Source organism: Falco naumanni, chromosome 1 (genome assembly GCF_017639655.2).
Source record: "Falco naumanni isolate bFalNau1 chromosome 1, bFalNau1.pat, whole genome shotgun sequence".
NCBI classification, from domain to species: domain Eukaryota; kingdom Metazoa; phylum Chordata; class Aves; order Falconiformes; family Falconidae; genus Falco; species Falco naumanni.
Window position 1 is genome coordinate 123,923,439 of NC_054054.1, and position 24,313 is coordinate 123,947,751.

The 24,313-nt window shown below is 40.6% G+C and overlaps 1 protein-coding gene across 4 annotated transcripts in view; it reads left to right on the forward strand.

Moving 5' to 3' along the window:
- CEP112 (centrosomal protein 112) overlaps positions 1–24,313 on the forward strand; it is a 171,775-nt gene that overhangs the window by 65,939 nt on the left and 81,523 nt on the right. For all 4 annotated transcript variants that reach the window (XM_040582028.1, XM_040582024.1, XM_040582027.1 and 1 more), the window contains 2 exons: positions 2,945–3,052; positions 15,103–15,285. In XM_040582028.1, coding sequence (XP_040437962.1) covers positions 2,945–3,052; positions 15,103–15,285 — 291 coding nt within the window. The remainder of the gene's footprint in view (positions 1–2,944; positions 3,053–15,102; positions 15,286–24,313) is intronic.

Genomic DNA, 24,313 nt, shown 5'->3' on the forward strand with positions numbered 1-24,313 from the left:
TCTTTTTGGAACGACTCTGTCTTCCCTTAATGAGGTCTTGTAATCAGTTTGAGCCTAAACAGGGGCAGAGCTGTTTTGGCTGCCGGCAGGCATGTGCGGAGGACAGAAAAATCCCTTTTTCTGTCCCTGAAAACTAGTAGCAGGCCTTTATGTAAAGAGATTTTAGCGTCTTAAATTCCTTATGGAGCAAACAATAGTTAAACCATTGTCCTGGGGGTTTTACAAATGCAGCACAGTAAAGGAAATAAAGAACAAGCGACAGGTGATGAAAAAGGAGGAGAGCGGGGGGAGTTTTTCCTTCGCTTGCTCACGCGGTCAAAATCGCAATACGTGACTCGGGTTCTAGTTCTACCTGACCATATACTCAGTTTGCCAACCTCACCCATCATAACCAAACTCGCTGCTGACAGTAGGATGCTGCAATCAGACTCTAATGGATTTCTAAAGATGCTGCCTTATAACTAAACAAATTCTCTTTTTGTTGTTCTTGTGAAGTTTTCCTTCTGAAAATCTTAAACAAAAGCGAGAAATTAACTGAGGCATTACTGATAGTTTTAAGACCTACGCAAACAGCAAATAATGTAATTTGAAAATTAAAAAAAGCAAGAACAAACATAAAGGCAAGATTTGTTCTGCAAACTAGACCCATAAGGGCAATACAGCAAATCCTACAATTTTAATCATATTTTCTGTGCTGCGAGACTCTCCTCCAACTTCTTCACGATGACTTAAAGTAATGTCTTATTTCTGCTCCAAAAAGGATATGGTCTAATTCTATAAAGACTAATAATAGTTTCATTCACTTAAAAAAAAAAATCCAAACTAAAAGAAATATGCACAATTATTTGGAAAACTTAAAGTAACTTGTCATTTTAAAAAAGACTGCAGGTTTCATTTAGAATATTGCTGTGTTTTGAAAAAATTTGAAAACACATTTTGCTGGAATCCCAAGAATCAGCCACAGGCTCATTTTTTCCCTACTTGCATGCTATAATATAGAAATAGTAAATTGTATTGTACGATTGAGCAGTACCGTTCTACAGGAAACGAGGTTCAAGGAAATACATCAAAGAAACACTACTGAGGCTGTCTTCATAGCTTTGTCCTTTCTCATTCTTCTGCATGCACATACTCTTTAGATAAATCACCTGTTAGACTGTAACATTGGAAAATTCTGTTTTTTGTGGTTAGGTGGAATGTATTACTTACAAAACCTGTAGTAGCTATAGCAACACTGGACTTTTAACTACGCTAGAAATACTGGGCTTCTAAAACCGTGTTTTGGTGTGTGGTAAAGTTAATTATGAAAATAAGCAGGATGGGGTCCGGCATTTTCAGTTCTTGTAATCAATATTTGATTCGTTAGTTTGGCTCCGTCGTTTTTTTGCCATCTGCTTCCTATTTTGTCAAGCTTGTGATTATTCAGTCACCTGATGCCCGTGATGGGCAAGTGGTACGTTTAAAACTGTAAGATCTGCATTTTTTTTCCTAATAGAAACTAGCAAAAAGACAAACAATGCATAGGTTATGTCATGGTACTTTAGATTTAGTGTTTCCTGGGTTTGGCAAATAATGATCAAGAGACCTCGCTGCGCTTGTAGGAAATATATGAATGTGACCTAATGAATAAAGCACAAAAGCCCATAGATTTAAAGCATCTTTGCACATGTTTTGACTATTTCGCTTTTTAGAATATTTTCATTCTCTTAAAAAAAAACAAAACAAAACCAAAACCCAAAATAAAAATGCTTAAATAAAGTAACAAGATCTTTTATTTTCCTGTTTTTTATTGAGCCGAATAAAATGTGGCTATGGACATGCAATATGACTAAGTTTGGAGGTGGAAGAAATTATCTGTAAAAATATTCATTGAAGTCCCGTTTTCTTAAGTAGCAGATAGTAGCGGTGAGGTTCAGAAGCTACTGCAAGGATAACCTGTTCCTTTCTATTCTGTTTTTCCACTTTTGCTCTGGCCAACTATTCCTAGTCCTGTATCTTCCTTTCTTGCTGCAGTATTTTCCAATGAAATGCTCTTCCCACTCCGAGTAATGACTTTTCTCCTCTTTCCCTGGCTTAGAAGTGATGTCCAGGCCGACTGGCAAAGACATCTGTTGAAGACAGAACATTCCCTCAGGCCAAACAGGATTTTGGCTTGTGGTTCAGGAATTCATGCGTTTCTTCTTTTGGTGCAGCAGATGGACTTGCAGCGGCGCTGGTCCTCCTGACAGCTACACCCTTTCCCTCTCTTCTTTGGGGAGACGCATTATTTGCTGCTCGTGCTGGGACCCAGATCTAAAAGTAATTGATGAGTATGCACCACAGCATAGTACTATATATATGTTCCCCTGGAAACACGCCTGATGCACAGCTAACAGTTGTGCTTTTGATACAAAAGCCTTTGTTAATTGAGTTATGAAACCGCTTCCTTGATGCTGGGTGCTGGAATCTGTGGGACTCATTATTCACAGGCGATGACTATCTTCAGAGAGCTTCACTTGCAGCCAAATAATTCTCTTTTAAGTTATTTTACTGATTTAATGTAAACTTACTTTATATGTGTAGCTTGTGCACTGACTCACACATGATTTCCCTTGAATTTCCACCGGCAATATATTTTTGAGTGAATATATTTGAGTCTTAAATAGATCTAGAAAAAAGTATTCACTTAATTTTGATGGGGTGTTCGCTACTGTTAAGTGAAAAACTGAGCCAATATTTTGTCGTCAGGGAGTGACATGGTATAGGCGATCACTATATCCTGAAGTAACTAATAATCCTGTAGCGATTTAATATTAATTTTCACTGCATACAAATAGTGTTGTTATCATTCTCAGCAAGTTATGCTCACCTCTCTGATGGTTTGCAAACAACTGCAGAAACATCAAAACGTTTCAAGCTATGCCTTTAAAAAAAAATTAAATATTCCCTTTCTTTTACCATGTAGATGGAAAAGGTTGAAGCAGATCTAAGCAGATCAAAATCGCTCCGTGAAAAGCAATCCAAAGAATTCTCCTGGCAATTGGAAGAGCTCAAGCAAAGATACGAGCAACAGGTCAGTCAGTTTGCTCCTTCAGGTGGGGGGGAGGAGGGACGTCTTTCCGTGCAGCTGTAGGTTGGTTCCTGTGGCAGGCTTAATCCTGTCCTCGTTGAGCCCTGCTATTCTTTGTATAAAGGCAAAATTTATAGGTGTGCAGAACTTATGTACTGGGGGATGGAGGGGGAAGAGTCTACATACAAAATATTTTTGTTTCCTCATTGCAATCCTGTGTACCTCCGACTCTTTCAGATTGTTTCCCAGGCTTACAGGTGGCAACACCTATTTTCATAATGGCCAGATGAAATTTTTTTAACGCGTTATCTGTTTTTCTTCTTGTCAAGAAACAGCGTTTTATTCTTTTTATCATTTTTAACATGGGGAGTGTTCATATGAATGCTTGTTTTGGCCGGCTGATAACGTTTTTCTTTATTGTAATATAATTTTAGGGTTGGGAAATATTCAGGAAACGTTTGGGTGGAGACAAGAGAGTTGACTTCAGTAATGCTGTGCCAGTGTAAAGGGGAAAAACAGAAATAGAAGTGGACAATTTATTGCGTGAAATAGGCTTGAGAGCTACACCGCTGAAACAGCCCATCTAACGCTTGGGTAAGGTGGTACTTGGAAACTAAAGTGGTGTCAGTTTGGTAGCACCTGGTAAAGGAGGGAATTTTTTTTTTTTTTTTTTTTTACTTTATAGCAATGATATGGTTAGTCCATAAGTTTAAAGGTGTCTCTTATCAATGTTTTTGCGTGGGTATGACTTTACGTTTCCACCAGGGAAATGTAGTTTCATTTCTATTTTATCTTCTGTGCTGGTCAGAGGATGAAATACTGCAGTTGGCTTGTGGTGTGAGACCTGCTCTGGTCTGGAAGAGGCTTTTTCAAGTGACTAAGGGACAGGATCCCTTGGGTAGGTGTTGAGAGAGACCTTCGCTGTGCGTGGGAGAAACCACGGTGTGCTTTGTGCCTGGCTGTCTGAATAGAAGAGAGTCTGTTGGTTCAGATCAAAGTATTTTCCTTATCCCCACTCAGAATTCTCAGCGTTACTAATTGGGTTCCCACCTGACAAAGGGCGAGAAGCTGTCCTGTGTAATAGTGAGATATGTCGATGCGCGTGTTGTGTTTAGCTGGGAGATGCTATTTCTGATTCTTGTATTTAACGAGTCGGGAGCAGTCTGGGTCACGGAGGTATTGGGGTTTTGTTCCGTGCTCACATCAAAGGTGAGGAAGTTTGTTGTGTCAGTTAGAGGACTTACTGAAGGGAGGACAATGGGAAGTGTTGGGGTTAGTTGGGCGTCCGCCTCGAGGTGGAATTTTTTTATGGAATCTATGTTCACATCATTTTAGTGGGATGGTTGGTTCACTTTCTTTCTTTACAGTCCTCATAATTTGTGGTGCGTCTTTAAAGTCCAAAGTAAGCATTTATTTGAAGATTTTGTTCCCAGGTATAGGAACATGATCTATAGAGATAAATACTAATCTACAGTTTGTCAGATGTTACGACGTTCCTGTTCCTACCTGCAAAGGGTTGTTTATTCTTTCAGTATACATGGTAAGAGCTACCAAGCCACAGAAGCAACCTTCTTCTGCCAGATGCTCAGCTGGTTTTGCGCACTAAAGGCAAACGACAGTGCCTGGTAGTGTAACAGTTTGGGGTTTGTTCGTTTTCTTGTATCGTCATGCCTATTATATTCAGACCTTCTGGAGAACGGATCAAAAAAAACCCAAACCAAGAAATGAATGTGATAGTTACAACTTTTTTGGTGAATCTTTTTACATTGGTATTCTGTAACAATGTTGATATTGTGGGAACCATTAGTGAAAGTGTTTGCCACTAAGAGGTGGTGTTTACTGTTTCACTTTTATTTCATTTAGGGTAGCTACTTTTTACTGTAAGAAAGAACAGCTACACTTGATGAAACATCACTGAAACCCAAGGAAAGGGTTTCAGCACTAAACAGCTAAACAATGAGAGCCTCAGAAGAATGTTCAGAGGAATCCTGTTTATGCCCTCTCTTAAAATTTATTTCTCTTCGTACTTCATTTGGAATGTTCTTTGAAAGCTTGTAAACATGAAAACTATGTGACCCTTCCTGTGGATAGCAGTGGGTTATCGTTGGAAACGGCGTTCTTTTTGTATTGTCATTTCTGCAGCACAAAGCTCCTCCAGCCACAGAGCAGTATGAGCTCAGTTCTTCCACTCTTAACATTTCCTTTCAGAAGTTCCAGCTTGTGTTTCTCTGTATCACACTCTATTTACGCTTCAGAACTTCTAAACCGTTTTTGAAGGAGATTTTTCCTTGCCTTGTTTTACTCCATATTTCTTTGGTTCCCCCTTGGGGAGGAATAGACTGATTGAAAGTGTTTAAATCGAGCAGGGAATTGGAATTGGTGCTGCGTTTCAGCAGCGCTCTTGGAGACTTTCAGGCAAGAAACAGACACCCAGCCCCAAATCCGAATACCTTGGCTACCTGAGAGAAGCAGTAATTGCTTTGAGATGTTCTGCCGCAAGTGTCAGAATCTAACTGTCAAATGGAATTTATACACAAAGGGAAAGAAAATTGACCTTCAGATACATTTTGCATAGGTTGGCATGACGAGTGGCAGAGGTAGCTCTGACAGCATACTGGGCAATTCGGTTGCCCGTAAATTTAATCGAGTTGGTAACGAAGAATCAAATTGACTGATGTGTTATCCAGCTCTCCAATCTGAGAAACAGTTTGGAAGGATAGGAACTTCAGTGCTGTGGTTTTCCCTCTCCACATCATATGAACGGTTGCCTGTGCTTCACAGGGCTCTCCTTGAATATTGATCTCGGAGAGATTACTGGGGTGAACATGGACTGTTGGTTGTGGGGCTGAAAGGTTGCTCTGCCTGTAGATCAGACATGCTGATGTATTGTCTATTGATATTTATCTGATATTTATGTTAATAAATAACCTGATACATATTGAGATATATTTTTTTTATTTTCCTTGAAAAAGAATTAGGAAAAAACCATACAAAACCATGGCAGTTACTATTTTTTTAACTTTTTGAACGCTTTGGAATCCATTAGTAAAGTGAAGAAGAAGTTTGGGATCTTGCAGTATTTGGTTTCAGCTGTCACGTGTCGCTCCTGGTTCCAGCTTCATCTGATTCAGTGCCACGTTCCTTTGAAGTATCCACTGAGAACACTCTTGGAGAGAAACTGGTGGCTTTTTTTTTTTTCTTTAAATATACTTTAGCTCAACTTTGTTCTACTTGCAGCTGTTAGATTTGAAAGTATATTTTGAAGAAAAAAAATAACTCCAGCAGCACCACAGTTCCTATCTGCTGGGAGCAGCTGCTTTCGGCACTTCAAAGCCAGTGGACACCACAGCGAAGGCCTCAGCCTTTCCTGCCTTTGAAATGGTTGCAGTATCTATAGTCGGGCTTTATGGCACCGTCAGCACAGGAAAAAAGGTTGTTTGGTTTTTTGCACCCCCTCCCTTTTTTTCCTTTTTTTTTTTTTTTTTTCCTACTTTCTAATTACATCCTCAGTTTAGCTCAAAATATCTGGGAAGTGTTTCTGCTGAAATCGTTTTCCACAAGCCCAAATGTTTGAGAGCGCGTGTGCCCAAACTTACCACTAGTTGGGGTTTAGGCAGGAAAATTTGACAAACAAGCTAATGAATTTGCTTTTTTGCCCCCCTCCACATCATGTCACTGGGCACTTTCAGAGGGCACGTCTCTCGGGGCAAGCTGCGGTGCCACGGCAGGGTGCTCGTGGCGGAACAGGGCTTCACCCAGGGGCGTTTTGCAGCAGTCAAGTACGTACTCACCTTCGTTTCAAGCAGATTTTCATAAATTGCCACGAATGGCATGCTTTCAGTGAACTTCTGGAGATTGTACTATGTAAATGTCATTAGCTCATCCTTCTTTTTTAAAAGAAATACAGTAATAGATCACTATGAACACTGTTACACCCATTTTTTTGCTATAAATAGTTGCTGAAGTGCTGTGACTGCCTAAGTGTGGAAAAAATGGAGATGAAAGATAAGCAAGAGAGCCCAAGTCTATGAAATTTCATTCTCCTAGCAGGTAGAACGCACCATGAAACAGCCGATGGATGACTGGTCGCAGGAGGGTGTTCCTTGCTAGGTTACGGACATACTTCGTGAGATTAGATGCCAACCTGAATGTATAAATAAGCCTTTTGTTTTGGTTCATCTTTTTTTTAACTTGTTTATTCCATTTAAACATAATAATTATTCATGCTTCCATAGCAAAGTGGAAGGCTGTGATGCGATAGCTGAAGAATCTCTCCATATCTCAGGAAATCCTTTCTTGTGACACTTATTGTTGAGTTCTGACTTCTGTAAAACTTGTGAGGGAATAATTAGAGTTTCCGTCTTGTCCTATTTAGGCAAATAGGAAAGAAACAGGACACCTTCAGAAACGTTTTACTGGGTATTTAACAAAATCACTTTGAAATCATGTTAAAGATGAGAAAATAGCCTACCCTTTTAAGTTGGGAGCAAGACGAAGGTGTGGTTGAACTTAAATATGCCTTTTATATGAAAGAAAGAGAGTTAAAGAAGTGCAGAATCAGCTGGTTAAAAATGAAAAAAGCATGTCTGTAATCTTACCTGCCAGCAGCAAGGACGAGTATCTGGGGTAGAGTTGGGAAATAGTTCTCCTTTGAGCAGCGTGCTGGAGCAGAGGAATGTACTATTAAGAGGAGAGGAAGAATATTCTTCAGATCTTTCTGTATGTTTTCTTTTATAACGTTCTAGTGAGCTTAGTTTAAAGAAAAGAATGAAGTTCTCTCAGGTAAAATACGGATTTTGTAATCACAACCATTGCTTTTATACGTAAGTGTATATATTTAAAAACAAATACCTTATTCAGTGCTAGCAGCACCATTTAATATTAAGGTTCCAAGCACAATCTCATGCTCAGTTGCTTAAAAATATTCTGAAATGTTGTTTAGATTAACATTTAATGGTTGGGCATCTCCCTTGCCAACTTTTAGCTGTTTAACTTTGTGCCAAGAGATTTCACCGATGTTCGGACGCTCAAGGCTGTGATGACACAGTTTTGCTTTTGCTTAGAATTGTAGCCATAGTTCCTTGAAACGCAGGAGATAGGGTGGGTTTGACCTGGGTGTGGTTTTATATTTTTCTCTTAAAGATCTACTCAAGCGTATTTAGGTAATAAACATAGTTTAATTCAGATGTTCAAGGGTTCAGCAGCTAAAAGTTCTGAAGAGTCTCGCTGAGAATTTCCAGGTGCTCTCTGGGAAATGGAGCCAGAACAGTCTGTGTGTGAGAGAGTGGTGAAAGGCTGTGACCTTGGGAGAGGCGAAAACACAGCATAGGTGAGGAACAGAGTAAAAGGTGGGGATTAAACATTAAACCACAGAACTGCTGTGATTTAGGGATGGGGCTTGGAGAGGAAGCCCCTCAAGGACAGTAAGTTCTGTCTGTGAAAAGATGTTGTGAGCGGCTCTGAAAGGCAGTGCAGCGGAGCCTAGAGCTGTATTAGTGTCATGTAGTCCCATGGATCAGGAGCACTGGAGAGGCAGGTCCTGCAGATGGGGTCAGTCGGAGGGCTGCTGTGGACCGAGGGGTGCGTTGAGCATCAGCTGGCTCTTCGAGAGGCACCGTTCCTTATTATCTCCTGCTTTAACTGTGGCCGCTCCGCCTTTCTACGGTAGGCAGTGGGGGAGGATGGCTTCTACATTGCATCAACTGCTTCTGCATTGGATGTGTTGAGTTTACAGTCCTATTGCGTTTATTTGGCATGTCGCTTTTAGTTCAATTCATATTCCAGCTGCTGGTCTTCAGAACTGCTACAGACATCATCAGTCTTATCAGAAGAGACAGTCACCAGAGGTGCGCCTTAAACTTTGACTTCAGTGTCATGCTCAAGCCTTCAGAGATATTTAGCTGGACACACCAACAGAGATAACATACTTAACATTCAGCTTGCTCTGTCCCCTTACTTTTTCCCAGTTAAGAGCTCCTGCCACTCCACTTCCATCCTAGCTTTTCCTCTGGCCTTATTCTTCCTTTTCTGTTTCTTCTAACTTCTTGTTGAGCAATCCGTTACCCACTCGAGTGAAGAAAATGTTTGCAAAGATCCGCTTGAAATATGGTATTCCTCCGACAGGCTGATGTTCCAGGCATTTCCTAGCTGTACTTTAAACAGTCCGGTTTTAATCAGAGATTCACGATCCATTTTTAGTATGCTGGTTTAGGTACAAGGAGAGTCTTTGTAAAAAGCTTTGTTCCTCTCCTCTTTGTCTATAGTCTAAGATAATTGAATTACAGTCCGTTCTTGCGTGGAGGCCAAATGAGCACATTAGCAGAGGCTCTAAATTTTTCATGTCATCAGCAACAAGCTGCATAAATTTCATTTAATAAATTAATCAATCTAGGATGCATAAATGTTTCCTTTGAACCATCCTAATGCGCAGATGAATGCCATTTGCGCAGAGTATCTGAGGAATAGTTTCTTCAATCATCAGCATCAACTTTTCACTTTATGGTATAGCTAAAACTCACAGAAGGGAAAACAATATGAGTTTGACCTCCAAGCAAAGAGCGGCTGGAAATCTTCTCAGTGTACCATTGCTGTTTGCAGAATTGTTAAGCAGGCAGATGGGTATTTGCACTGTCTCCTTCAGGCGTCTAACTTGTGTGTGATTCAGAGTCAAAAGCCTGAGCTCCCTGTATAGTCAATAGAATCAGCTTTGTGGGGAGGAGGGAGAGGGGAGGCGATCGCAGGAACATAAATTGGCGCCTGCAGTAAATAGCAAGTCAGGCTGCCAATGCCTGTGAAGTCAGTTCTGTGTTCAAAGAAGGTCCTCGGATAAACTCTGAATCCCTAGACAAAGGCTACGTACAGTAAATTCTGTACCAGAGCCTGCTACAAACGGGCGTTTGCAGTGACTCGAGGTATATCGATTTTGAAAGAAATATTTCTGTTTGCAAACCGCGTTGGCTTTGCCGGAGCAGGTGGGCTGGGGAGTGGGACCTCCTGGCATTTGTCGTGGGCTAAGTGTGATTTAATCATAGGGATGCAACTTCATTTCTAATATGTTGATGCTTTAAAAACAAATTTACTCATGGCAGGAAGACTGGAAAGATTGAGGTGAGGGCTGCCCATACTTTAAAAATATTAACGTTCTGAAGGGCCTTTGTAAGTAAAAACGTACAGGTCGGGTATATCATTTTCTATACGTGGTGAGACCACTTGGGTATATGGTTGCAGCAGGGAGGATAAATCAAGCTGCAGTTTGGCTAAAGGCCAGCTTGTCTCCTTTAGAGAATTTCTTGCAGTTCTTAGTTTGCAATTGAAATAGAGTTATTAGTGGTTGATTATAAGGTGAAGTATAACAGGAAACACAGTCATGCCAATTAAATTATTGCAGTCTGCAATGAAATAGAAACGAAAATGCATTCGCTATGCATGTATATTACCCTATATGTATTTGCTGCTTCAGTGGTAATATGTGGTTCTGCACTGATATATTTTTTCACTGTCCCGTTTGCCCTTGGCTCATTACAGCCCTTATATCTTGGGAATATTTTGTGTTCCAAATTATAGCAAAATCTTGAAAAAAAAAAAAAAAAAAGTGTACCTTTAAAATCCATTTAATTTATCTGCTACAAAGTAGTTCTGGTATGCTCCCTTGCCTTGCAGTGAAGATTCCTCTTTTCTGTCCAAAGTTATTCTAAGCCAAGCCCAGCATAATTAATACTCGATCCTCCAGCCTGTTATATCAGATTACTTTTAGAAGCAGTCTATTTGTGGAGATGGGTAATCCCCATATCCTTGTGAAACACGCACATTTATTTATAGGCTTAGGAGGCAGAAAACGCTAGATTTTACCGGAGTTGTTGGTTGGGGATAGATTGCGTGTGGTACGCTGCGCTGGGCAGAGGTTAGGGCTGGTTTTGAGCAGAGCAATGATAATGAAGACACCTGATTTACACTCTTAAATGCTTATAAAATACAATGGCTGAAAAATAGACGTGCTGCATGTATGCTGTACGAGTGAGTTTTGTTCGGTTCTTTGACATGGCTTGTGTAACTTATCGGTGGCTTCTCCAGCCCTCAGAAGTTCAGTCACGCCAAAACAGCACTAATAAAATCATCCTGCCATGCAAGACCATGTTCTGTATAGGTGTTACTTACAACATTTCTGGGATTGTGGACATAAATTTACATGAATTTTCATACTCTCGTGTCAAATATTTAATGTAGCAGTTACATTTTTCAAAGAGGCAGTGAGCTAACTGATTTCCTTTCCCTCCTTTGGGGACTATAAAAAGAATTTCAAAGGCATACTTGTTCTTGAGAACAAGCCGAAATTGTTCTAAAATTGAAAAGCCTAAACTTAGTGAGTGATGGAAAAGCAAAAACTGGATAGTAGAAGGTCTTGTCTATATTAGGGACTTTAAAAAGGTATTTGCTGACGTTGATTATGTTACAAGTATTTGGCTTCTGAAAATATCTTCTGCAATCACAGGCTGTTTACTGATCTTTGTTCTTCAGATGTGCAAAGGGAACCGGTGGAGCAGCAGCGTGATTTCGCTGGAGGTCTGTCTTAGCTTGGCTCCCGTTTTAGCAGGTTGCTCTAAAGCACCTCCCCGTTCTGGTGCAGTTACATCTGCCTGCGTTAAAGGCCATCGTTCCTCATCATTCCCCAGTCCCTGCGTAGGATGGGCACAAACCACACTGCCAGGTCCGTTTGGCAGTTTGTGTGTATTTATGTGGGTGAATACCAAAAAGCAGCCACAGTTCTCAGATTTGTCTTTTTTAGCTCTTTGTGGAGAATTTTTTCATCTTTTAAAAATTGTTTTCTCTGCAAGAGTAAGGAAATGCTGTTAGATTTCAGTTAAAAGCAGAAACTTAAAAATAAATGCTGTCATTTTGGTGATAGCTTAGTAAATCAGCTCTTGGCTGTTGCGTTGAGCATGGTTCTATCACACTGGTTTGGAAACAGGGTTTTAATTAAAAATTTGTGTAAGAGGTGATCATAATTTTAAAAATAGTTGTCTTGGTAATAGCAGTGTTTCACAGTAAGAACAGCTATATGGGTCGGGCTGTCCCGCTTGGCGTAGTGTCCGGGCCACGGCTGGAGATGGGAGCAGATGTGCAGAGAAGAGAATAAGAGATTTTCATCTTTGGGAGGGCAAGATGAGGAAACATCTAAGCCACAATGAATACAATCTGATTATGGTAATAGGGTGCACACTATTATTTAGTGATTGTTTCTTTTCAGCGTTGCCTCTAATTCCCGTTGTGAATATCATGTTGCTTGTCTGTCTGAAATGTATAGCACCTAAACCTGTCTGTCTTCTGGGCACTTACATACTGGATTTGAGCAGACGTTTTAATGTAATCTGATGAAGTGCTGAGCATCTAGGGGTAGATGAAGAAAGATCTCCACACGATACAGTTTTTAAAGGAGGAGGTTTCGTTATATCATTCATAAAAGGCGCTCTTTACCTCAAAGAGGAGACAGAATCCATACTGATTTGTGAAGAAATAATACAATTTTCACGCAGCTCCCTGTGATGAAGAAGCCCTGTTGTTGCTGAGAAACAGCACGGGGTTTTTTTTCCTGTTTGTTGGTATACATAATTTTTTTTTTCCTTTTAAAAATACCCAATAACGATACAAGAATGAGAGAGGCAGGAGTGGCAGAGGAGCCGTAGCGCCTGGCAGCCGTTGTGGGGAGAACAGGGGGCTCAGGGAGCTTCACCAGTGCTGTCAGGTGGCTGCTCCACGACTTCACGGTGTTCGACAGGAGAGCATGTTTTGTTGGTTACGAAGGTGGAGTGCTCGTTAGCATTCATCAGCAAAGGTGGGCCTTCTAGGTCTTTGAACTTGAGGGAAGAAGACGCAGGGGTCCCCATCCTTTCTGTCCTCTCCTGGCTCTTCACCTCTGCTCCCTGCCAGAAACCTCTAAAAAGCAAAACTGAACCGTCGTGGGGAATGCTTTGCTTTAAGTGGTGAGGGCTTTTTTTTGTCCTTCAATGAATTTGGCTTTTATAAAACACCTCCCCTCACGCTGCCGTCCTTTCTCTCCCCAGGTAGCGGTCTGAGGGGGCACCCCTCCTGCGTACAGACCCCTCCCTTTCAGCTCTTTCCACCTCTTACATTCAAAAAAGTTGTTTCTATCACATAAACGCTGTAAGTGAAGAGACTACTAAATGAAGCTGTCGCTGCTTTGGTTGGGTGAGCTGGTGGCGTGGATGTGGATGTGTAACTGGCTGCTGAAGCAGGATCTGTCCCGTGCCCCCTGCCTTGGCTGCGGTCAAGGAAATGAAAACCTGAAGAACTGCAGATCCCCACCACAAACCATGTTACCCCAGATCTTACCTGGCACAACCAGCTGAAAATCCAGTAACCCGGAAAAGAAAACGTTTGAGTAAAAAGACCTCTTTTGTTGAGATTTCCTTTTAATCAGGTCTGATTGATGAAAAACTGCTCAACATGTTTTCCCATAACTCGGGGAAAGCCTTTACAGTTATTTTCGGGAGCAAGAATTCCTTCATTTAGGCACACTGAGGACACTGCCTTGTACGCAAACCATGGGCAGAACCCTGACTCGGAGAACTTTGTGTGAGGATCCCAGGCCCAGTAGAGATAATGTCTGCCTCCTGGGGGGTAACGCCTTCTGGGATGTCAGATGCCTGCTAATGAGCTCTTTAGTATTATTAAATAATGTAGATACGTTAAACCGTAGAATATTGCATCTGTTCTACTTGTTCCGTTTTCGGAAGGATGCTCCTGGCTGCAGCGCATGTTTGCTAGTCAACTCGGAATACACTGATCTGTAGTTTGAGAAAACGCCTTTTTTTTTTTTTTTTTAACCTTCCTGCCTTTTTTTTTGCTTTTTTTTTTCTTGAACTTTGCTTTAAATTTTAAGCCCCAAAGCCACACGAACAGCTAATATCATTCCAGAATAGACTGCTACAGCTTTAAGATAAGGTGCCGGGTGCTCTCAGCGCACACACAGCCGGCTCCTCCCGTTGGCTTTTTTTTTTTTCTCATGCTGAAAATTACCCACCATATTCATAAGAGCATTTTTTTCCCTTCTTCTTCTTCTCCTTCCCCCCCTCCCCTCCTTCTCCGAAATCCACCAAAACTGAAGAAAAATCCAAGTGACTGTTCTTAGCAGCTGTGTGGCCCGGAGTTCAGTGGGGAAGCGGCTTCCTGCCGTCCCTATTCATCACCTGCTTCAAAGGCAGCCTGGCTGCTCCAGTGTGCAGGCCAGGTAGGGTGCCATTGTGCGCAGGCGGGGAGGATTAGTATCAAAGCTGCGGCAACCAGGCCCTCGGTCTCAGGCTGCCATTCAGGCTAGCGGGGAGAGGCTAAGACTGGCCAAGGTCACAGCATCCAGTGTGGTGCGGACTGGGAAAGGATCCTGAGAATAGAGGGCTTCTTATGAAATCATGGTGCAAGCTTGCAGCACAGCAGGTGCCCTTCTGGAACACATACATCTGTTTATGTTGGGGTAGCGTAGCTGACAACGGGATAATGGAGCTTTGTTTTTTATAATTTTCTTTCTTTTTTTATTAACAAAAAAAAAAAAAGACAACTGTATGTAAGGCAGCGTTGAAGAATATCGAAGGAAGAGCGTTCGCTTCGGAAATCATAAAGAAATCTTTAAAAGACTTAATTGCTAGGGTGGGGGGGTCGTGTGTGTATACTTACGAAGGGGAGAGCAGGCTGCCTATTAACCATTTAGCATCCTCAGCCCTGCTGGTGAGGAGCAGCAGGGTACGGGGGGGACCGTACACAGGATGCGACAATGCAAATTTATTTTTTTTTTTTGTACGCTCTGACATTTGTACCAACAAATTGGTTAAGGATGCGCTGGATTTGCTCAGTTGTCTCCATTGTTGGAATTGTCTGGAGGAATTCTGTCACGCTAGCGGTGGCTTTTTAAAAGGTGAGGTAATAGTGACGTAAAAATAAAATTGCCAACTTGATGAAATTAAGGGGAAAATTAAGCTGTAGACGAGTTGTCATGACGACAAGGATGTTCTATTGATGAACTGTACTCCTCACTGTCCAATCAGATAGTGGAGCTGAAGCTGGAGCATGAACAGGAGAAGACGCACCTATTCCAGCAGCACAACGCAGAGAAGGACTGCCTGGTCCGAGACCATGGACGGGAAATCGAGAAACTGGAAAAACAGCTTTGCGCTGCCATGGCAGAGCGTGAGAGTAAAACTCAAGAATGCAGGAAACGAGACACACAGGTAATGATCAATAATGTTTGAAAGGCGTATGCTTATTAGAAAATGCTAATAATTAGTTTCCTGTTTGCCAGCATTGTTGGTGATGCACGCTGTGTGAGCATTTGCGAAACTGGCACATAAACGTGATTTCGTTTTTCTTTTTTCTTTTTTTTTTTCCCGCTTTCCCCCCTCCCTTCCCACTGCTGAATAGGGCTTTAACTGCAAAAACCACAGGTAGCCAGATTAAAAATTCCATGGTGCGCTATAACTCGGCCTATTTATAATCTTGTCTCATTTTCTTTCATGATGGATTTGTTTAAGAAAAAAAGGTATCTGCTCTTCTCCCCCCCCCAGCCCTCACACTCACCCCTCCTTTTCTTCTTCCTGGGCAAATCCATATGAATTATATCTGCTTCATTCGTATGCTCTTTTTTGTTTTAAATCCCTGCAGGTAACTCACAAATGGCTTTATTTCATTTTGTTCATGTCTTTTTGTTTCAGTTTTGTATTCTAGATTTGCATTGTGTGTCTGGCAACGTATGTCAGATATTTGATAAGATGATGTGGGTTTGGGGTTGCTTACCATCACGTTTTATTTTCCTACACACACCCCTCCCATCCTCCATCTCTGTGGTCACTGTTGGAAGCCATTTGGCAGAATAACCCCCAGCTGGGGTAGCATTTGACTCTTCAAACTTCTGGATGAAATGCACACTGTCAGCATGGAAAACGATCTTTATGAGTTTTCAGTTCAAAAAACATCTTATTGCATTTTTTTCAATGTATTTTGTGAGGATGGCATGGTATATTTTCTTAAGAGCCTATATGAAAAAGGCCTGCAATGGCAATGTTTAAAAAAATTAAGGTGCTTTTGTGGTTTAAAGAGTATTCAGAAAATAATCTTTACTAATCAGCATTAGAATTGCTTATCATGCATGGATTATTTTATACCAAAACTGGACATTTTGGTAAGGCATCTTTAATGACACGTTTTCCGCGCACCACCGCCTTCCCTATGAGGTGTAAGACTGAGGCATTTTCACTTTACTTTCGTGTAGACTAGTAGGCTGTGTCTTTTACTGGCAGCTATAATGTAGCTAAGTCAAACTGAATATTTAGGGGTTTATTTATTTATTTTACACAACTCAGACTCAGTCGAAATCTGGCTTAAGTAATTCCATTGGAAAACAAATGGCTTGTTGGGGGAGGATGAGGGATATATTGCAGAGCCAGGACTTATTTCTCCATTTCCACCATTATGGTTTTCCAAGGAAAATGAGAGATACTTTTGTGAGAACGCTTGGGAAGAGGATATTCGGGTGGCTTCTGAAAAATTAAACCTTGCCCTTGATTTCCACTTTATTGTAAAAGTGAACAAAGACTTAAATTGTTAAAGGGATTGGGGTTTATCTTTTTTTCTTTGGCCCAAGACAGATGCATCTTAACTTCATAGCACTTTGCGAGTGCCTTTTTCAAAGTTGGATCGTCCTCTCACCTGCATTCCTGGTGGTGTTTTTGTGTACAAAGGCAGAGCTGGAGCACTCAGGTTAAAAAAAGAGGTTTAGAATTAAACAGAATTATTCTGTCCACCCGCCAGCATTCATTGCAGTTAGTGTATTGCTCTGTGTGACGCTGAATGCAAAGGTAGAGGGGCACTATCCTAAGCAAATTCAGAGAACCTGGAGATGTCTTTTAAGTATCTCTCGCTCTTTCGTTCTGTTGTGGGTCGTTTCTGGGGAAGATTGGAGCCCAAAGCTTTGGTTGTGCTTTCTGTTTACAATAGGATATATAATGCTACTACAGGTGCTATGTAGAAAGCTGGAAATTATCGCAGCTACTAGGAAAATCTGAACAGCCTGAATAGCAAAAACTTTGGCCTTTTTACAGAGCTTTTCTTTGTAGTTTGGATATCCCTGTACAGTCACTTGAGCATTGCTGCCATGAGAATGACATGTAAATCAGGGAAGAAAATGCAGTTGCCTTTGACTAGAAGAGCCGTTGTTTATTTAAATTCTAATAAGAATCTATCAGCTTTCAAGGACGCATATTTTTTCCATCTTTTGAAAATAAATTGTTTTTCTGTCCTTCCTCTGGTCTTTGTGTTAGAATTCACTTTTGTCTTTGCAGTGAGCTCAACAGACAATACAGGTGTTTCTTATGGAATTATGGCACATATTTTTAATACATTTTTTAATTTTTGCATATGTTTACGAAAATGCGTGTTTTGGACATCTAACGTGACTAATGGCTGATGTGCTTTATGAAACATTTGGCAGTCTCTTAACAAAGATACCACAGTGATTTAATGAGTTTATGTAGACATAGCTTTTTAAAAATCTGTTAAAAATGAACCACGTTTGTCAGTAATTTTTAGGACTGCTTTATATTACAGTCAAGGTGCGATGAAACAGGAGAAGAGGCCATTTTGCTTCGCTAAATGAAAAGTAGATTTGCTGGCTATTTCAAAAAAATTTAAATAATAATTAGTATTAATCACCTACAAGTAGCTTGGTTTGAAGGACCTGTCTGTTCAGTGTTTGGTGAATGATGTAAAAGCACCGTTATTAAAGGTATTCACTGTTTTTCTTTCTTAAATCCTTTTCCATATGAAAGAGTAACAAATGTTTATCCATATTTCTTACTGTATTGCTGAAGACGGCTGTGGCTTGAGTACTGCAGAACAATTTCTTATACTGTTATTGAAAAGATTAATTTTTTTATTGCATAGCCAAGGTCTCTACTTTCACGTAGGTCTTCAGCTACTGTGAAAGATAGTATACAAAACGGTTAGATTTTATTCAGGTAGGAATAAATTTATTAATGCTTTAATCAGAACTAAAGTATACAAATTAAGATTTCAGTGCATTGCTAGATTTTAATTAAATATAAAACAATGTTACTGCTTCCTTGAAATAGAAGCTTAATATATTTTAAGGGAAGGAACTTGAATTAAGTGGCTCACCTTTTCTATTGCTGATGAATTTCTGGATGACAATTGCATTCCACTTTAGTTCTTGGATTTATCCATTTCTAGGAGGCTTGCTTTGATTTTTTTCACCTAGGGTTGTAATGCTTGGGGAGGAGTAAATTGACATGTAGGTCAATAAAAGTCAAAGCAGTACAAAGGCTTTTATACCATGCTGTGTTCTTGTAGTCTTTTATATCCTATAGGTTTTCCATGAACTGCCATAATATTGTTATTCTTTAAAAAGTAGCTAATAATACAGGATATTTTTTTAAAAGGGTAGTTTGGAATCGCTATTTCTATTTAATTTAGGTTTTTTTATGTTATCTGGATTTTCTTTAGGAGCATTTTTAAGCTACATTTTGGTTGGTGATTTGTTCCCCGCTGTCCTAAATCATTTTGGTTTATACAGTAGTTCCCAAAACAGGGAACTTCTGGGCTGATAGAGGTCTTCCTTTTGTTTTAATAAAAGCAGCCTTGCTACTGAATCGGCGTTTTTTCTAAAGCAAGACTTCTGATCACAGAGAATAATACATCTAGTTTGCTTCTGTGAAATAAGATAGCAAGGGTAGGAATAACTGGTGCCAGATGGGCTGCGGTGCCAGTTGTGCCCTTATATTTTCCCTTTATCTTGTGAATGTCATTGTCTCCCCAGCATCTGACATGTGCCCTCAACCAGCTCAAAGATGATCGTGTTCCAGCTGCTGTACAGAGCTGGATCATTTTCGTGCTTGTTCTTTGACCATTGACCTTCGGGCAAGAAGAAATAAAACACGTACCCCTGTAACTTCAAATATAGCGCTTTGCACTAAAGCGAGGGGGGGGGGGGGGGAGTTTCCATGAGGAAACTGAATTCCATTTCCAGGTTCTGTTGGGAGGTAATTGGCAAGTCCACTGTTTTCATCCATTCGTAATTGGGTCAAGAGTAGCTTGGACGCTGAGGCACGTTTTGCCAGGATGTGTCACGGAAGTCACGGTGTTTAATTTTAAAATATTATGTTTATGCTCTCAGAAATGAGGCTGCTTTGAGAGAAGATCACTGGTGTTTGGGGTGCCTTAGGGCTCTCGATAAACCGTTACTGGTTGGTAAAGGAAAACCTCCAGCAGTTCTGAAGGCGTGCAGACGCACACACTAATAGAGGTTGTTAGGAAAAAAAAAAGAAAAAAAGAAAAGAAAAAGAGAAAAAAGCAGGCTGGAGATGGTGAGAAAAGTTAACAAGGTATTTTTCTGTGGCCGAAGTATCCATTTCGTTTTTCCCGTCTTGCTTTTTGTATTTTCCGTAACCCACTTAGCCTTTACCATCCCAGTTTGCTTTACCTTCTCAGAAACCAGTGGCTCCTTCCTTGGTGCCCAATGCATGGAGCATCCTTTCACTTCTTTCAGGCTTCCCCTTTTGGAAAATGTCCTTTGCACTTGTAAACAGTGATGTTTCTGCAGCTGTTGCTTTGCACCTGGTTTTGACAGAATTAATTCTGAACTGGTCAAGCCTGTTAATGATAAAGAAAAAAAACCACCAAAAAAACCAAGCCAAACCAGTAATGATCATTATTTTCATTCCAGCGAGTCCTTGGTGTATGTTTATGGTTCTGTATAGATAACTGCTGTACCAACAAAGCAGGGGGACAGAAGAGATTTATCTTGCCTCCCTATACACAGTCAGGCTGAAGTGGTACTGTGCTGATGTGTTTGTCTGACGGAGAGCTTTACCAACTGTTGACAAGAGAAAATACAGAAAAAATTAATAGAAATACTATATACTTCTTTGATGATGACTGAGAACCCCAACGCACACGCAATTTCTGTCCGTGTGTAAATATTGCTGGAGCAGTAACTTCTTAGTACCATACTATACAGAAGGATTTCAGGAGCATTTGTTTCACAATAGGAGACTTTCTTAAATTTTGATCTGAAAGAGCCTGTTGTTACCGTACACATCAATCACTGATCAACTCTTCTGTTTCATTTAATTGTTCTAATATTTCCAAATGCTGGCTTCCACAGGGTTATTCTTCCAGTATGAGTGGAAGCAATTGTGTCTGAAGGGTACAGATAGGTGTAGCCCGTGAAACGTTCAGGTGTTGATGGTGCTACTGAAATTGCTTTCGAATTCAATTTTGAGTAAATAAATTCTACGACTCGTTTTTTTTTTCTTTGACTTTTTTTTCTTTTCTTAATAGAAGATGTCTTTGGCAGGAGAGGAAATGCATTGTTTGCTATGCAGGCTTTCTCTGCAGACAATCTAAATCATGGAGTTGCAATCTAAATATTTGTTTGTTACATTTTACTTGGAGAGTAGCTGTTGGCCTGACAGTCAAGCTTCTGTAGACAGCCAGCCGTTCCCTTTTAGCCTTTCCTAAACAAAAGCTTTCGGCTATATTGCAGTGTCTTTAATTTACCACCAATCAACCCAGGATAACGAACATGACTGTTGATGTGAAATATTTAAAGTACCAAATATTTGTTGCAGCACTTGTGTGGTTTTCCTTGGTGGTTATTCATAGTCTGCTGACTCAGGGGTGGGATGGATCCCATTGGTGGGGAATATCTACTAAAATCCAGGATCTGATGATGGGTCCTAAAGAGCCATTCACGCTGGGCTTTAACTAGTAGTATTGCTGCGAAGCTGAGAGTTCCATGAAATGGGCAAAGGCACCAGTTTCCCGGGGAAATACTCAAATACTGTCCCAAACTGGGCTCGGGTAATCAACACCGCTCTTTTCTGCTGTACTTGAGTCAGTGTAGAGGGGCTGCGGGAAGAATTTGGGCTGCAGCGTACACGTAATCGTCGAGATTAGAGGAAGCAATGAGCCTTTGCTCTAAAACTGAAGCACGCAGCTCAGGCTCAGGGTTCCCCCCATCAGGGCGAGGGTCTGGGCCCCCCGTGCTCCTTCCCCGTCCCTGCTCGGATGAAGCCACCTTGCCACGTTAGTTGTTTTGTGTCAAGCTCTCTGCTTCTGCTTCCCACTTCTAAGCTGCTGCTTCTGTTTGAGATGCCTTTCAAAAGGCTGTTGAACACGCTATAAACATCTGCCACTTCCTCGCTTAATGGAACCATCAAAGTGTTCTCGTGCTGTAGTGGGTGATCATCTATGATCTCTTCCATATTTTTCCTTGACTCTGGCTTTTTACGATAGGACTGAAATTAGATGGAGAGGAATTTATTGCAGAAGATGCGACTGTACTTGCTACTCTGTCCTTTTATACTTCAGGCTCTTTAGCATCTGAAATACTTACTAAAGATGTTTTTGGAAGCCACACATATTGGTGCATAAATTGTCATTTTCTGATTAAAAATGTTAAGTTAGCTTAGGAGAAAACTGACATTTTGTGCTGTCTACAGTGTATGTAAAGGAGAAAGTAGTTGCCATAGAAACTAGCCCATCATATAATATGAACTCTGATTCTGAGATGGAGTTCTTCTCAGCAAAATGGACTTTCTGTTTAGATAATATGAAATTGAGTATGTATGGTAGTTATCATTACCTTGTAATCATTATTTTATATTCTTTTTAGTTTTAATTTTAAATATTGGCAGCTGAAAATGTGGAGTATGTAATTTCACTTGTGTAGGGGCAGGATGTATATCTTATGGCAGTAATTTTTATTTTATACCCGTGCTCCTTGTTTAGGAAAAAGTGATTATTTCCTGTATAGACGTTAATAATTATAGAATAATTGCTCTGACAAAAGATGAGATCAGTCTTGCTCATCAGCAGAACAGAAGGTCTTTATGCCAGTTTTTAACACACAAACTAGGTGTGGCTTTGCATACAGGGTTTGTGTGTGATGGTTGCAAGGAATGATTAACACTAAGAGACAATAATCTATACATGGTGTGGAATTATATTTAAAATTAAAGTTATGTAAAGAAATACTGAAGTCAGAAATTATCAAGTACATGATTAAACACAAAGCAGGTGATAGAAACTGCAGCATTTGAGATGGTGTAATGTAATTTCTAAGCAGAGAGGAAAGAACTGAGCAGAAGTTGAGACCTCCTGACTCTGCAGAAATGGTCGACTTAACAATGTAAGATCTTGATTTTGAACTGAAAGGAGCGTGCGCCTTCTGTGTGAAGCTCAGTGTATGGCAAGGCCAGACTCTGAAGTTGCTTATTGAAATGACTTTCAGTTGTAAGAATCTAAATCTTCTCTTCTGAATGTAGTTTCTGTGATATTAGATTGTTTTGAATATTAAAACTAATCTGGTTTGGTAAATATCTGCTGTACTGAGAAGAGGATGCTTACTCACGAAGTTCTTTATTAATGTTTTTTTAGCTCTTTTAAAAGTGTTTTTTTAGTGTTATCTTATAATTTGCTTGCGAGAGCTGTTGGATAGAAGGAAGCGAACTTCTCTTAGTCCATGGAATGAGTACAGCAATTTGGAAAACAGCCGTGATGCCTACTTCAAACATTCCACTGAATGGCTGAAGGAACATCCTCTGATGGGAGATCAGGATTCACATTGAAGTGTTTTCACAGCATCATAGAATAATGTGGATTGGAAGGACCTCTGGAGGTCATTGTGTCCAACCTCTTGCACAAAGCAGGTCTAACTTCAAAATTACACCATGTTCAGGGCCAAGTCCAACTGAGTTTTGAAAGTCTGTACTGATGGAGATTTCACAACCTCCCTGAGCAATCTCTTCCAGCGCTTTCCTAATCCATTGTGAAATTTCCTTTCTTTATATCCAGTTGGAATATCCAGTGTTAAAATTTGGATCTGTAGCTTCTTATCCTTTCACTGCCACCTTCAAGAAGAGTCTGCCTCTGCCTTCTCTACAGTTCCTTACACTCAGTTGAAGACAGCAATTAGATTTCTCCTTAGCCTGCCGTTCTCCAGGCTGAATAAACTCATTTGGTGAACTTCCCGAAGGTCCCAGTGGCCCATTCCTCCTGCTTGCAGAGTTTGAGGTCGCTGTGAAACGCAACCCTGCTCTCCAGCACACTCACCGCTTTCCCCAAAAGATGCCATCCACAGTGTTGCACGGGCTTCGTTGTGTTCTGTCATCCAGGTCGTCGGTGAAGATGTTAAGCTGTATCAGCCCTACTTGAACTTTGAGAAATGCCACTTGTAGCTGATCGCCTGTGGACTCCTACTCTTCAAACCCCGTGAGTGCTCCACTCACGCTGCAGTACACCCAGCCGGTCTGCGGCTCCTGGGTTTGACTGTTACAGATGCCGTAAAAGCCTGTACGAAAAGCCTTGCTGAAGTCAAGATGAAAGACATTGACGGTTCTGCCCTTTCCAGAGTTGGTCATTTCACTGTAGAAGACGATCGGTTTGGTCAGGTGTGATTTGCCCTTGGTATATCCAGGTTGGCTGTTTCCAGTGACTTTTTTTATTCCTCATGTGTCAGGAAATTAATTTCATGGAGTTTCACTCCATCATTTTTCCCGCAATGGCGTTTAGGGTCTATCCTGTCTGTGACTACCTTCTCAGGTGCTATGCATTGCAAGTGAAGTAGTTAAAATTTTTTTAGTGTGCTTTTCTCTCGTCCCTTTTCTAGAGAAAGATTATCCAAAATCAATTTAGTCTTTCTTCCTTAGGTCAGCAGATGTTAATTCCATTCACTCACTGCCACCATAAATCAAGTTTTGAACAGTAGTCTAGCTGTTAAATGATTTATCTGATAGGAGAGATTTTATGATCCATTCAGTTCCTCAATTCAAAGGTATTATAAATACCAAATGAAAGAATGAAACACTAGATGAGAAACTATGACAATCTGCAGTTTGGAATGTTAACACCACTTGTTTTGGCAGCATTACTGGTCTTAAAACAATAAGATCCATATGGATGCTAATTTTCTCAATTTTGAGTAATAAATACAACCTCTTTATGGTTTAAGTAATGATATTACTCAATACCACTGCAGGGTCCAGTAGACGGTTTCATGATGAGGTAATAAATAGCAATTTTGGAGAGCTGATTTATTTGTATTTTTCTTTTATGTGGTTTATGACGGGGGAAGAAGAAATCACAAAGCCAGTGAAAAGCCTTGCCCTCTCCTGTAGCTGACATACTTTGGCTGAAGATATGTCAGTTGAGAAATATGAGATGATCCATAAAGCTCCACACGCT